At 35.9% G+C, this 16,054-nt stretch overlaps 2 protein-coding genes across 15 annotated transcripts in view; one reads left to right on the top strand and one right to left on the bottom strand.

Moving 5' to 3' along the window:
- Nucleotides 1-206: 206 nt before the first annotated feature.
- Nucleotides 207-6,319, top strand: LOC113069000 (bifunctional heparan sulfate N-deacetylase/N-sulfotransferase 3-like). The gene is made up of 5 exons (XM_026241986.1): nt 207-751; nt 1,516-1,686; nt 2,948-3,057; nt 3,309-3,411; nt 4,525-6,319. The coding sequence occupies exons 1-5, from the start codon at nt 581-583 to the stop codon at nt 4,648-4,650; spliced, it is 681 nt and encodes a 226-aa protein (XP_026097771.1). The 5' UTR covers nt 207-580; the 3' UTR covers nt 4,651-6,319.
- A 5,957-nt stretch (nt 6,320-12,276) lies between these two features.
- The window catches only part of LOC113068998 (calcium/calmodulin-dependent protein kinase type II subunit gamma-like), a 71,261-nt gene continuing 67,483 nt past the window's right edge, over nt 12,277-16,054 (bottom strand). For all 14 annotated transcript variants that reach the window (XM_026241974.1, XM_026241971.1, XM_026241972.1 and 11 more), the window contains one exon: nt 12,277-14,936. The gene's annotated coding sequence lies outside the window, so the exon portion shown is untranslated. The remainder of the gene's footprint in view (nt 14,937-16,054) is intronic.

Here is a 16,054-nt window from a genome sequence, read left to right as displayed (position 1 = left end):
AGATTTTTAAAGTCACGTGAAAGTAGTATATTAAACCAAAGTAATACAAGCAGTCAAACGTGGATTTAATATTAAAATAAAAACTTGCAGTGTGTAAAAGAGTGGAAAAATATGTTCAAATATTCTGTCAAAAAACTTTACATAAACACAAGTTTATAAATAAAAGGGGTTTCTTTCTTTCTATTTTTTTTTTTTTGCGAAATTGTTAATTTTGTGTTGCTATTTGGGCATAGTAAAACAACCACAGATTTAGCAGAAAACATCTGGGTCATATTTGCATGTTCCTCTGTCAGTGGTATAATTCTAACCTTGAAATCAGTATTAGGCATAAAATAATGTCTTTAGAATGATTCATAGTGTACATGTGAAAATCTTTACCTTACAATGGTTAATGAAAGATTTTATGAGTGAGTGTGACATGCTAGAGCAAGTATTGGATTTCATTCAGCAAGTTTTATGCAATGCATTAAAATAAACAAAATAATTCTTAGTGAATTCCTCTCTTAATGTTTTATTGATATTGGATTTTCCTTTTGCATGAGAAGTGTTAAGTTAATTCTGTCTGTTTTATATCAGGTACATGGATTTTTTCCCCGTACCCTCAAACATAAGCACAGACTTCCTGTTTGAGAAAAGCGCAAACTACTTTGACACTGAAGTTGCCCCGAAGAGAGCAGCCGCCCTGTTACCAAGAGCCAAAATCATCTCTATACTCATCAACCCTGCTGACCGCGCGTATTCCTGGTACCAGGTGCGTTTGTGTTATTAGCTGCTTAGTTCACATGAATCTGTTAACCCCTGCTGGTAGATGTCGTAACTACACCATCTGATGCCAAATTGACTTTAATTTCTATTGGAAATAAAAAATTAAAAAATAACTTAGGCCCTCTTTAAACTAGTGCATTTTCGTTTTAAAACACATAACTTTTGCTACACTAACGCCTGTTGTTTACACTACTTGTAACCTTTGAGATTTTTGAAAACTCTGCATTTCAGTGTAAACGGACCAAAACGGAGACTTTTGAAAACATGGCATTGCTGCCCACATTTGCTCTGCGTATCCTTGACAACCATGTAAACAATAACATCATGCTCATACCCATAAATATGTATTGGTAGATTACCCATTCGACCGCCCAAAGCACGTAGAAGCATCCTCCATCTAAATAACTGGCCATCTACCTATACATATCTATGGTTGTACCTGCATGAATGGTCATGTGACAATCGTTTTCAGTTGTGTAGTTTCTGAAACAGATTGAAAATGCCAGTGTAGACAAGGATTGTTTTCATTTTAAAATGCCATTTTAAAACAAAGTGTACTAGTGTTCACTAGTGTTAACAGGGCCTTAGGAAACACAATAGATTTCAAACAATCATGGATCCTGAATGAGCCAATCAACTGCCGTTGAGACAAAGAGATTGTCTCATGATCATGGATTATTGACTTCCTCTATAGCAATGCATACAATGAAAACTACAACTGTTTAATTTGGCTTCTGTCACTCTCTGCAGCATCAGAGGGCTCATCAGGACCCTGTGGCGTTAAACCACACGTTTCACGAGGTGATCTCTGCAGGACCATCGTCTCCCGCAGCTCTGCAGTCTCTGCACCGCCGCTGCCTGCAGCCTGGAGCCTACAGCAGCCATCTGGAGCGCTGGTTACACCACTATCAGCCCAGTCAGGTGTGGAAACACACACACACAAACCTACAGCCGACTTCTGGAACTTGTTTCACTACTATTAACCTAGATAGGTGTGCACACAAAAGATCTGTCTCTTAAAAGAACTCCTTTTCAGTCCTGGATGCTGATTGGTCATCAGTGTTCAAAACATGAATAAATAGACAATATAATATCAGCTATGACACACAAGACTGGTTCTGCTGGATACTGGTTTTATCACTGCATGTCACCCACATAAGCTGTTATTTTTTTCACTTAGTTTATCTCTTAGTGAAATTAATAAGTAATGTTTTAATGAAAAAATTTTACAATATAAAAAATTATTACACAGTTTCTACCGATAAAATATTTGGCAGAACTTGAAGAATACATGCTATGTTCAAAAGCAGGTTTGGTAAGAGTTTTTTATTTATTTATTTATTTTATGTTTTTGCAATAAGTCTGATGCTCATTGAGGATGCATTTGTTTGATAAAAAATACAGTAAAAAATTTTTATTTTGCAATGCTTTTGCTATTTAAAATAATGGTTCTAAAAATTACATTTATACCTGTGATTGCAAAGCTCATTTTTTTACGCAGCCATTATTTCACTCATCAGTGTCATTTGATCCTACATTTTGAAACAGTGGAGCTGCTTAATATTTTTGGAAACACGTAATACTTAAAGACAAAAAGAAAAGAAAAATAATTTATTATAAAAAAAAACAATAGCATTTTTTTAAATATACATATTTTGTAAGATTATAAATGTCTTTGCTGTCACTTTAGATAAATTAAATGTATACTTGCTGAATAAAGGTATTAAAAAAAACATAGTGACCCCAAACTTTTGAAAAGTAGTGTAAATTTACAAAACGCACAAATAAATGCATATAGATTAATGAGCTGCTATTTCTTTACAGGTCTTTTTCGAGGTCTAGCTTTTTAATCAGTTTTAGCTTGTTTTGATGCTTGTTTTGTCATATTTCAAGTTAAGTAATCTTGAAGCCCCCTTGTTAATTTGCTGAGGCCCCCTAGTGGACCCCAGGACCCCGTTTTTTTTGGGGGGGGGGGGTTTATTACTGTAAACTATGTGTTTATACAACTTTGCATTATTTTGAGAGGTAATCTAGAATATTCACACACAAAAGTTTGAGCTTCTTAAAGTCTTCAGAGTGCTGGAAGTGAACCTGCACTCATTCAAAATCAACCCATAACAGTCTTGAGCAGGTGTGTTGAGCTGCATCAGTGTGTGTGACGTGTGTTTTATCCTGCGAACAGCTGCTGATCGTGGATGGTGTGCAGCTGCGCTCCAGTCCTGCTCAGCTGATGGATGGCATTCAGAAGTTCCTCGGAGTCACACCGTACTATAACTACACACAAGCGCTGACGTATGAGCTTTGATTCTTACTGCACACCCAGATTCCAGAACACTTAGTTTCTACAGCTAGATTTGCTACAGGACTGATAGTTTTAATCCTGGATTCTATTTAATCACATTTGAATTACAAATATATGACCTTAAAATTGTATGTGATTTTCTAAAAAACTAAAGCATTTAATTGGATTAGATACAAAATGTTTTTTTTTTTTTTAAGTCTTATTATAAGAGATTGAACTAGTTCCTGCTCTCTATTTAAAGGTTTGACGAGAGTAAAGGTTTCTGGTGTCAGAAACTGGAGGCAGGACGTACTCGCTGTCTGGGAAAGAGCAAAGGAAGGAAGTATCCAGAAATGAGCCTGGAGGTACTGATCACTTCTCTACATCAGAGCTCCAGATATGAAGATAAGATGGATATAATGTAACTGAACAAAAATAGACATCGCGTTTCAGTTCTAGCCAGTCGAGTTTATTTAGTTCTGTTTTCCTCTCTATAACTGGCTGCAAGAAAGCTGATGGAACGGAATGTATAAGATCTATTTTTGAGAGTCCGGTTGAATTCAAGTGGGAATAGAGCAAATTAGATTTCAAATACAACTTAATTTCAGTCACCGAGTGCTGATCAGTGTGTTGCAGTATTTGGTCACATCCTTTTCCCCCTTGTGATTTCTTTTATGTCCAGCCTAGTGTGTAGATGCTAAAAAAAATCCATTTACATTTGTTAATTTAATGTATGTTGTGCATTGTGTACATTGTGTATGTATAGAAGCCCATATCTGCCACATGAGTAAATGTAAATCTTAAATAAAAAGTCAATATTTGTAAATTGTGACAAAAGTCAATTATGACATGAAAATCTTCTTTTTGACTTTATCTCAGGATTTGACTTGATTTCAATTATTACTAAAAATTCTGAGATAAAAAGTATAACTGACAAGTGTTTTATTTTAATTTTTTTTAATTTCTCACTATTTCAACTTTTGCTCAGAATTTTTACAATGTCATTTGTTCATGAGATATAAAATTATATAAAAGTAAACAAAACAAAAAATCTCATATTTTGAACAAATTACATTTTCAAACTTCTAAGAAAAAGTTGAAATTGACATTTGATTTTAGTTGATTGACAAATCAAAATTATAAAGTAAAAAATTGACAAATGTATAATTTTGATATAAAAAGGCAAATTTATCATAATTTTTTTGTACTAGTCTCACAATAACTGTCATTTTTATAATTTTGTCTTTAATAATTGACTTGTCTCAAATCTTACAATTGCAACCTTTTGTAGAATTATGAGATGACAAAAGAAAGAAGTAATAATTTTTACTAATTATACATAATTATAACTTTTTGTCAAAAAAATTTTTTTCTAATTTTGACTTATGTCATTATTGATTTTTCTCATCATTTTGAATGTCATAGTTTTTCCTCCATGAATGTATGTGTAACTCCCACTGAATTGTTCCTCTCTCCAGTCAAGGGTGTTCCTGTCGGAGTATTACCGCGAGCAGAACGTGGAGTTACTCAGGATGTTGAAACGTCTGGGTCAGCCTCTGCCCATTTGGCTCAGAGATGAACTGCACAACGCCAGCTGGAGCTGATCAGAACCTGTGTAAGGAGAACCACGGCAGAACCCTGCTCCACACAGGAGACCTCAGGGCCCGTGTGCGGCAGGAGCCAAAAGAGGACTGACCCCCCTCGCCCACCAAACTCCGCACAGGCTCTGATGAAACAGCGGGCCGATCACGCTGTCAGTCTGCATGAAGCCCTCAGAGTCACAGGAGAAGCCCTCAACCTTGTTATGAAAACTTGTAGTGGACATTCATGGAGATGTGGAAATGGAAGCGACCTGATTGGACAGCTTTAAAAAGACTTCTAGAGTGGTTGGATATCAGCTGTGAACTGGTTGTTTTGAAATGGAAATACAGTCTTCTAGGAAGCATTCTGTGGAAATACCCATGAAAGGAACGGGACTATGAGAGGATTATTTAAATTTTAACTCTGCTAAGCAGAGAAGTATTTAAATATGTGTCTCATAAATTTATGCCATCTTGATGCCTTTCTCAAAAAGTTGCTGTTGAGGTGATTTCTGTTTGACGTCAAAAAACAGCCCAAGAAGCTATCAAGAAGATTTGAGGTTCATATGTAGCTACTTTTAAAATTGTTTTTATTTAATTTAATGAACTGGGCAAATGTTTCTTTATTAAAATTATACTTTTTTACATTATTGTTCAAAAATTTGGGGTAGGTAAGATTTGTTTTGTATATTTTTTATGTTTTTGAAAGAAGCCTCATATGCTCACCAAGGCTGCATTTATTTGAGAAAAAATACAGTTTAAAAAAATTATATTGTGATATATAATTGCAACTCTTTTCTATTTATTATTTTTATTAATGTATATTAAATATTTTATGTTATTTCTGTGAAATCAAGCAGCCATTACTCCAGTCTACAATGTCACTTGATCAAATATGCTCATTTGTTTTTCAAGAAGCATTTATTTTCAATGCATCCAATCTTGATGACTTTTTCCTGGATTCTTTAATGATTAAAAAATGTCCAAAAGAACAGCATTTATGTGAAATACAAATCACTTTTGATTAATTTAATGAATTCTTGCTAAATAAAAGTATTAATTTCCTAAAACTTAAAGCTTACTGACTCCAGACTTTTGAACACTAATGTATGCGTTCTGCAGACAATGGCACTGTTCCAAATCCTAGCACACATTTCAAGGTATCATAGCCATTTAAGCAGGAATCATAATTATTCTGGTTTTAATTGAACTGTGTTTTACTGTAACACCAAAGCAGCACTGAAATTCATCATTTATGGAAAAGGCAACTTCAAGAATCATAGTGGATTCCAATACCTTTGGAATCTTTAGTGTGGAATTGACACTTATGTTAATCAATCCAAATCACTTGCATCATCCACAGTGTTCCACGATAATACTTTTGTAGGCAGTATACCAGAAGAAACTAGAACTAGGTTTTGGAACAGTCTAATATCAGTGCAGAACCAAAGCAAAAATGTTTTTATACGTGCCAAACTAAATTGCACCTGGAAAACCTTTCTTTTTGTTTTGTTTTTTTATGTCCAAAATGACAACTACATTATACTGTATTGAGTGAATGTGCATTGTGTTTGTGTAGCAACAGTTGGATACAGGTACATAAAAATGAATCAACAGTTAATGTGATCTCTAGTCATGTCTGGTGTTCAGTTTAAGTACACGCATATATTGGGAAATAAAGGCACAGAATGGAGACAGGCATCTAATTTGTCTCTTCTTCAAAGTGTAGTGAACTAGAGGGGTGAGTATCTTATCTGTGCTCCTGCAGTCTACTTTATCAGCTGAGAGGAAGCGTAGAGAGAGAGTTTGATTAATCTCCACACAGAAACAAGAGACCCGCCCTCCATTTGAGAGCTTTGGGGCCCAGCCACTCGAATGCAGGAAACAAAGCCCTTAAATAAGACTCGCTCAGGTCCACTGGGAGACACCACAGACAGTACGCTGTGTGCAGGACGTGAGAGAAGGAAAAATAAATGGTGTGCACTGCCACTATATATAGGCTATATATATATATATATATATATATATATATATATATCCGGGATGAAGATTTAAAAAATGTCTCTTCAAACTACGCAGAGCAATAATAATTAATATTTGACATTTATTCGTACACTGAACCGAGAACAGTTTCTGTCGGACGCGTCCGATTCAAGAACCGAGGAGCTGATGATACTGCGCATGTGTGATTCAGCGTGAAGCAGACACAGCGCGTCTGAACCAAACTGATTCTTTTAATGATTCTGAACTGATTCTGTGCTAATGTTATGAACGCGGGTAAACAGAAGGCTTAAATGACGGGCAAGCATCGCCAATGACGTCCATTACATCGAGGGCAACTGGTTTATTGAATCGAACTATCCGAAAGAACCGGTTCGCCGAAAAGAACCGAACTTCCCATCACTACAACAATGAACGCTCTCACAACAGACCCGCAAGCAGGGGCGATTCTAGGATTTTTTCAACTGGGGGGCACAAGAGGGGCCACGATTAATACAGAGGGGCCAATCTTGTGTTGTTTGAACTGTATATCCAAATCATTTCAAGAGTTCAGTAACCTTTTAAATCAGTAATAAACAGTGATACCCTATTATATTTTAATAGCAGTTATTCACTGCTCTTAAAAAAAAAAAAAATCAAATACAAATTGTATTAACTTTTCACTTTACAAAAGTGAAAGAAAAACTGTAATAAATAAAATAATCCAATGTATGAATAGTGTACAACTCACAAATAATAATAATCAGAATAACATTAATAATTCATAGAAATAAATACACAATTAATTAATTAATATAACTACTATAAATTTAATATAATTTCATAATATGTTTTTGTTTATTATCCACGTCCCATTCAATTTGCATAGCAGCAGTTGCAGTAAATTTGCATTGACGAATAAACAAAATCTACTTATGTCAAGGCTAATTAATCTTGAGCATATTGATTTAAAAATATCATATATCCATACTTTGTTAGAAAGCTACTTGTTCAAAAAGGTAGCTTTAGTTTAACATGTAAAATATGTGGATCCTATAAAACAGCAATCGCGGAGCACCATGGTGATTTAGAACGCCAACTGAATTTATTAGGAATCTACAGACGCAAATAGACTAAAGGTGTAGAAAAATAAAGACCTATATGTGTATTTTGGACTTTTTTTTCACCACAAGTCTGAAAGAAGATATGTTACTGAAGACAAACAGGCCCAAATCTCAAAATTGACCAGTAAAAAAAACGATGTTTTTGCATGTGTCCAGAGGTGGGTAGAGTACCCAAAAACTTTACTCAAGTAAAAGTAATTCTAGAAATATTTACTCAAGTAAAAGTAAAAGTACTAGTCTTGAATAGTTACTTGAGTAAGAGTAAAAGAGTATCGGATAAAAAATCTACTCAAGTAGTTAGTTACTTTGGGTCATATATACGGAGCCTATTTTTATTTAGATATATAGATAAATGTATGTAATGTGTGTGTGCGTGTGTAAATGTATATATTTCATCAGCCTTTACTACAATTTATTATAAAACCCTGTCTGTTTACTTAAGTAACAGATATAGGTTTCATGCCATAACATATTTTTAATACGACTGACTTTATATTAAATGTGAATTTAACATTGAAAGTTAATGTGATATAAATATTGCTACTAATCTTTCATTGTTCAGAAAGAGAGCAAATAACATTAACATTATTAAAGATCATTTTCACTGACAGTCTAGATTTCAATCACTCTCAGAAACTCCCATTAAAATCACTGAAACTGTTAACACTGTGAAATCAATATCTTAATTATAGATTCGTACACACATCTGCACTTTGTTGTTTCTGACGAGAGAATTCGCCAGAAAGAGGTAGTCAGTCAGTGAGCGAGTGAAGGAAGCACCGGCATTTCAGCGATGACTCATCGGAACACCTCTGATTGGCCAATGCATTCAAACGAACCGTGTGTGATTGGTTATAATGCGCAACGCTGTAAAACGCATCTATCTCTGGCTCAGCGCCAGCAAGCGATCACAGATCTGAATTTAACAGCTGATGATATGACTTGCTGAACGTACTCGCACCGGTGTGATTGAATTAAAATTAATACAATCTTAATCGGCTATTTTTTGTCTTTTGGAAGCTGCATTCAACTTGACTCCCCTCTGTTATAAGCCACACACGTACAACAAACTACTGTCATAGTGGTATCGTGTACTGTAATCGAATGTAGCCCAAGTTATTACCTGTTAAACAGTAGACAGCACACGCGGTGTTCATCTAATAAGGATCTCCACCGCAAGCAAATAATAGCCTTTGCAGATTTGCTTTCAATTCAGTGCAGTTCCATAGTCCCGTTTTCAACGCTGTTGATGCTAAACGTTACAACTCTGAGTGAACCGCTTCAGACGCTCAGTGCGTGAGGCAGGGAACTGAACGAATCATTCAAACTGATTCATGAACCAATTCACTCGTTTGCCAATTGGTTTGATCAAGCCTTTGAACAGAATTGACTCAAAAGAATGAATCATTGGCGAATGGGCATCGCTCATTGCCCAGAGAAAAGTAGACGGCGCGTTTGGAATAAACTGAAGCATTTATAACATTTATTGCATGAAGATAAAGTAACGAGAGGGGCGTCGCCCACAGTAACGAAGTAAAAGTACAGATGAGTTATTTACTAAACTGAAAGATTATAATTTGAATTTGTGAGTGACAGACAAGTAGAAATGTGGGGGCACACTGGGGGGCCAATCAGTTTTCAGGAGGGGCCAGTGCCCCCATGGCCCCTCCCCTGGCTACGCCACTGCCCGCAAGAGAAGACAATTCTGAATAAAGTCGTAGTTTTTTGGAACAAAATGTATTTTCGATGCTTCAACAAATTCTAACTGACCCTCTGATGCCACATGGACTACTTTGATGATTTTTTCTTACCTTTCTGGACATGGACACATGGTTCACACAGCTTCAATGGAGGGGCTGAGAGCTCTCGACTAAATCTAAAATATCTTAAACTGTGTTCCAAAGATAAACGGAGGTCTCACGGGTTTGGAACGACATGAGGGTGAGTTATTAATTTTCCTTTAAAGTTTGAGCATATTGTTTGCAAACTGCAATTGATAAATTAATTATAAATTAATTAAAAACAAAGTAACAGTTAGTTGATAGACTGTGTTGTTTTTGTTGTTTAGCAGTAATATGCAGTTCTTAGCCGTGTCCACTGTATTTTTTGTTGGTTTTCATGATACCCCCTTGAAATGACCAGGACCCCCCATTGTCCCCCCAATCATAATTGTCTGGAGCCTCTACTGTGCACTGCTATAAAGTGCCTATGTATATAAATGCAGACTCACGCTATTGATGCAGCAAATGCTGATAGTCTGTACCGATTTTTCCCGGAAAAACACGACCGGCTGGAGGCATGATGTGTGGGCGGAGCTAAAGAATCACAAGCGCCAGTAGGCTTTTGCATTGAGAGCATTTGAAAGCTGTGACATTACCTTGAGGAAAAAACCATCATCCCAAACAAACCATGGCTAACAGTCAGATTCAGCGTATATTTATGATCCAGAATCAGATCCAGTGGCTGAAATTTAACAAGAGCAACATCAGCAACAACGTCTCTATGTGGTATGTACTGAAACTGTATATATTTGCTTAGCGGTTTTGGAAAATGACTAAGTTAAACTTTGTCATCTTTTTTTTTTTTTTTTTTTTTAAACTGTACATGTGGAAAGTGCAGTTTGATGACAACATCGCATGTTGTTTACTTGATGTGCTTATGCCCAGATAGCTAAGTTAATAACAGAGATATTTGAAGCAGTTTTACTCACCGCATGCGGTTCCAACACACGATCGTGACCCTTTTTCGTTGGGACTGCATTATCCTTAAGAAATAAACTATGTGCAAATCCGGCGTCAAACTGGGCCTTGTTTGTAAAACAAGCATCTTCGAAATGCAGGGAACAAACAAAAACACTTGCACAACTCTGTTGATGCTCTGTAAAAATAAACTCCATCCACTGGTCCCTTAATGCTGTTTCTCTTTTGGTAATCTGTGCAGGGTTGTCTTGCCCTGGCAACCAAAAACACACTCCTTTTGTGACATTTCGCAACGCTCTCGCTCTGAACAGTGAACGTCTGTTGTGCTCTCAGTGCTCTGCTATACAGGAGCGCGCGCTCTTCCGGCAGACGTGCCCTTAGGACCCATGTAAGTATAATATATATAATGTATATTTAAATTCCACTTCATCTAACGTCACACAGAGCCATACTCGAAAAAAACTTTCGAAACTTGTGACAAACCGGAAGGAGTATTTTTGGAACAGAAATGCTCCTTCAAACGTACAACTTAATTTTTTAAACTTTGTCCATGTTTAGCATGGGAATCCAACTCTTTAACAGTGTAAAAAACTCAGTATGCATGAAATAGCATTTCACCCCCCTTTAAACTATTACTTTGGGGCCGTTTCCTAGTACATTGGTTTTCAACATGTGGTCCGCGGCCCCCTAGTGGGTGGCGGTGGTATTGAAAGTGGGCCTCCAGTTACTATTAAAATAAATAATAATATTGTTAATATATGTAAAAATGTCTAAGTCATAACATAAATTTCATATAATTAAATAACAAAAAAAATTATTAAACTGTTACTATGCTTCCACTATTCGAGCTCGCTGATTGGTTTAAGAACAGACTGGGCATATACCTAACTCCAGGTTCACACACTGTTTGTGATGCGCCTTTTTTCCGAACCCATGTTAACGGATCGGAGCGTTCACACTGCATGCGGTAAAAGGCTAGAAATAATTTTTTTTTTAAATGATATCATGACTGACAACCATTTATCTAATAACATCTGCGGAATTTTCAAATAAAGTTATTTAAAAAAAAAAAAAAAAAGTTTCATAACATGGTTAACATATTTTAGCCTTTAAATTATAATTGATTTATAAATGATCATATGTATTTATCTGCTCCATAAATAATTCTAGATAGCCTACTAGAATCTAAATATAAAACTTCCAGACTAAGCTTGTTTTTCATCAGCTGGTCAAAATTTACAGCAGGGCATTCAAATTAATTAAATTTTTTAGCCAGACAAAATGGAACACTGTACACACTCTAAATGTAAATGTAGCGGTCTCTAAATCCACTCTCTTACACTAGGTGGCACTTATGGAACAGCAGAATTACAGCTGTTCACTGTAACCTCCGTGGACAAAGCAGCATTGCAATTGAAAACTTTTCATATTGTTAAAACAAAGTATTAAAATAACTATTCTGTTTTCTACAGCATGCTTTACTCTTATTCATACTTTATAAATCTAAACATCTTATTTTCCAATCTCAAAAAATTAGATTTTATGATCTTAGATTTTGTTTGGGCGCAGTACCAACCATATATTTCCAATTAGGTGAAATTAATTTACTATTTGTTTCCACTGCAGTCATATTTTAGGAGTACAAATTACCAGGAGTACAAATATGATTGTTTTTTTTAAATCAGGACAATTTGACCTTAATACATACAACATTTTAAATCAGCATCTCAATTTACGAGATATGAGATGTGAATGAAATTACATTTTCCACTGTAAAAATGTGCACAGATTAATCTTTCACAATAAGATCAGTGATCATTTTACATTTGCACAAAGAAAACCCAGAATCAGTTGCAGAAATGCTCTTTTTATTAAATACTTTCCAGATCAAGTTTCAATAATAACAAAGCTAGGATGAAGACCTACTAACATTCAGACAAACACTTGATAGTTGTCATTTCATGGTTTTATTAAATGTATGATCATGCAAAAATCCAGCATCCATGTTTAAACTCCAAGTATATACGAAGCCCAATAGTATACCATTACAATGCAATAGATTTACTTAGAATGAGGGGAGCATACCAAGCAGAGGCTTTTGTTTTAAATATATATATTTTTTTCTATTTTATTTTTTTTTATTTTTATATGGTACATCACTTATAATTCCAAATGGAGTGATTTTCATGTCGAGATGCAAATACTTTGAGATTTTTTTTCTCCCCCATTTTTATTAAGTAAACACAGACAGTGGAAAAAAAAAATATTTACCAAGAAAAGTATACATGCATATTCGCCAGTTTATTTAAACTGCGCGTTTGATTTCTCCTGTCATTGGACGGGTGGGCCAGAAGACTCATACTCGCCGTCTGGCCCAGGATTCAGACCCAGCTTTCAGGGGTTGGATATTTATTTCGCTAAATCTAAATCTACCAGCTAGTGACTCCTCATTGCCATCTTTTCGTTTTCATGGAGCTGAAGATGTCAATCATGTAAAAGGATGCATTTAAGTAAAAATAAAAATAATAAAAAGTGTAATCTAGTTTGGCCAGGCAAGGCAGCAGTTCCCCATAGCACAAAGGAAAAAGAAAACGGCGATAAAAAAAAAACGCGACAAGCACAAGACGCAAAACGGACATGAAAACAGCATCGTCACATATAACCTGACAGCATCACTACCATTGTTGTAAAGGAGATAAACACACGTGTGGAGGTTTAGTCCTGATATGTCCACGGTGAGGATGTGCCGACACTACATGTATTAACAGACCCATACAAAAGACTGATGTGTTTCAAGGAGACTGGGTGTATTTTCCCACACATAATATATTGCCTCAAATGAAACTATACTTAAATCTATCTGAAGACAAAACCATAGCAGTGACCAAAAGCATTCGTGCAACTAGCCTACAGATGAATTCAAGAGATTATTCACTCGTGACAATCAAACCCTCACTTCTAAGTAACATTAAAACTTGAATCTAAATAGTGCCATAAAACCTGCGTAATATAGTTGGTGGTGAATCTAACAAACCACTGTGACTTGTAATCGTACAAACATTAAAACCGTGATTTTTAACAACAGAACTACGGCAACTGGATGTGTTTGGATTTCCCCCAAGCGCTCCTTGTGATCGGACTAACTAAACGACATGTATTTACAGAGCAAGTTCACCCCCGTCACCGACATGAACCACGACTACGACAACACTGAGGACAGGGTGAGTTAGACACGTCCAACGTTACTAAAACAACGGAGTACTTTAACAATGCAGCTGCGTGGGTGTAAGAAAGAGAGTTCATCACAACATACCAGACTACTGAAGCTATTTTCACTAAGATGTAGTTTGTAAAAATGACTAGATTTAGTCACTGAGTTTGAAAACTGAGTGAAGTTCATGTCTATCACAGTACGTCCTGCAGTGGTTTGTCTATGTCGCTAACTTGTCCTAACAAAACAGTAAGAGCTAACCTACTGGTCGGTGTTCAGTTGTGTGCTGTTCACTTTATGCTTTCCTTATATTAGGCTAAATCTAAATGAGGGATACAGTTTATACAGTCGAGCATGGTCAGGTACGACAACTTCCTTTAAATCTGGATGGTGAGAGTTTATGTCTCCTTTAAATATCTCTGTATATCTTAACGTGTTTATTCAGATTAACTTAAAAAAATAAAATAGCCTTAAAAATTCCAACTGAACACAAAATACTCGTGTCATGTCAGTACAAGAAAAATAAATGAAAAAGGAAGAGTTCCACATTAACACAAGAGATTACTAAAACCTGGGTTGCACAAACCTTCTCTTAGACCCAGGTTACATAAAAAGCCAACACCAAACAGCAACACTCCTTAAAAAGACTAAAAACTACACTTTGGTTCTTTTTTTGATATGAAGAACTTGTGAACATTTCACTGCCTTGCTTTTGGATTAGTCAACCCCTTCCCATAATTCAATTTTGTGTCCCAAAATTTGCAAAGTATACAAGAATGACTGATGACAAACCTGTAAACTTTAGCATTCTTTGGGCACAAGTCAATTTTGTGATTTTTTTGTTGTTGTTTTTTTTAAGTTGAAGCCCCCCACCCTCACAACTCCCGTCTTGGTTTACCTTACATAAATGCTTTTCAAACTTGATTGTAGTTTTCTGGTTCAGCTAAGTGATTTTTACAATATACAGCATATTTATGAATTCATAGATCAGTATTTACAACACCTTCTGAACATCTTTAACGGGCAAAAGAAGATGGTTCTGTGGGAAAAGGACAAAACAGCACCCCAATGTGGGCGTCAGATACATGCACCGTCCCTTGGGCGGGGCCACAGCCGCGGCCAGCTCCCGTTGGTCAAAGATTGGACAGGATAAGTGGTGTTGACAGTTGAACTGGATGTTGTCAGAGTTCCTCACTGGTGTGTCTGTAACTTTAAGAGCTTTCATCCAGCTGGCCTTCACGTGCCCGTCCAGCCACAAAGAAGAAACATTCCCATAATCTTGAGAATCCTGGTAAGCTGGAAAAAATTGCGCAAAAAAATAATATTTCTGTGAATGGAAATGTGCAACGTCAGTCTTACTGCATACAGTCATCACAAATTGCTTTTCCTCCCTTAGCTGGGCACATTTCCATGATGACTTTTTACGGTTTAATGTTTAGTAACACCACCGAAATTTCTGCAAAATTTTGCTGGCAAAAAAGTGATTTATCTAAATAGTGGAGTGATGTAGGAAGCCCAGCTCACATAAAAGTCACTTTCAAACCAATCAGCTTTCTGTTTGTCAACGCAGCAAATATATGTGATCAAACGGATTACATTACGAAATCTACAAGGGGAAATCATTACGTAATTGTCACGCAACCCATACATGAAATTCTAGAGATTGTTCCTTTAGAAAAAACAAAAACAAAAAACAAAGTACACAAAAAAAGTTTAAAAATAAAGTTGCAATTGATATAACTATATATTAAAGCTGCAGTAGGGAACTTTTGACGCTCTAGCGGTTAATAAACAGAACTGCTTGCGTGTTGCGGAAGAACATCATAGCCGGAACTACTTCGCTCTGTCAATGAAGTTACTCCGCCGCGGTACCCCCGAAGCAATCTAAAATAGTCAGAATATAAACAGTTATTATAGGTGTATCCTTGTGATTCAGGACAAGCTAAAAACAAGGTTTGGAAAAGGGATTCATGATGTACTCGCTTATTATGTAAATTTTTCTACATTTTGAACACAAACAAAGTTACGGACCGCAGCTCTGATTGGTTATTTTTTACCGGGAGCGATGGAGTTTCTGCAAATGGCAATAGGACCTCTGGGAGGAGCCAGAGGAGCTTGATTTTTTTTCACAGATTATCTGTCTCATATTCTACTGTCAGGACATAATGACAGGTTTAATAAATATGTAAAAAATATTTTTTTACAAAAGTTCCCTACTGCAGTTTTAAGTCACAAAATTAAGTCGTGATTAAAACGCATAAAATGCCAGTTTAGGATATAACGCAACAGAAGTTTTTTTTTTTAACTCTGAGGTAAATAAAGACATACATACAATAACCCCTCTCAAGGCAGGCGTTGCAGATTTGCAACAGTATAGTAACTAAAAACCTTATTACTCCAGATACATATTCAAT

The sequence above is a fragment of the Carassius auratus genome, unplaced genomic scaffold (assembly GCF_003368295.1).
Source record: "Carassius auratus strain Wakin unplaced genomic scaffold, ASM336829v1 scaf_tig00000450, whole genome shotgun sequence".
Lineage (NCBI taxonomy): Eukaryota > Metazoa > Chordata > Actinopteri > Cypriniformes > Cyprinidae > Carassius > Carassius auratus.
The sequence above is the reverse complement of the archived record's forward strand: the minus strand, read 5'-3'. Positions and strand labels throughout refer to the sequence as shown.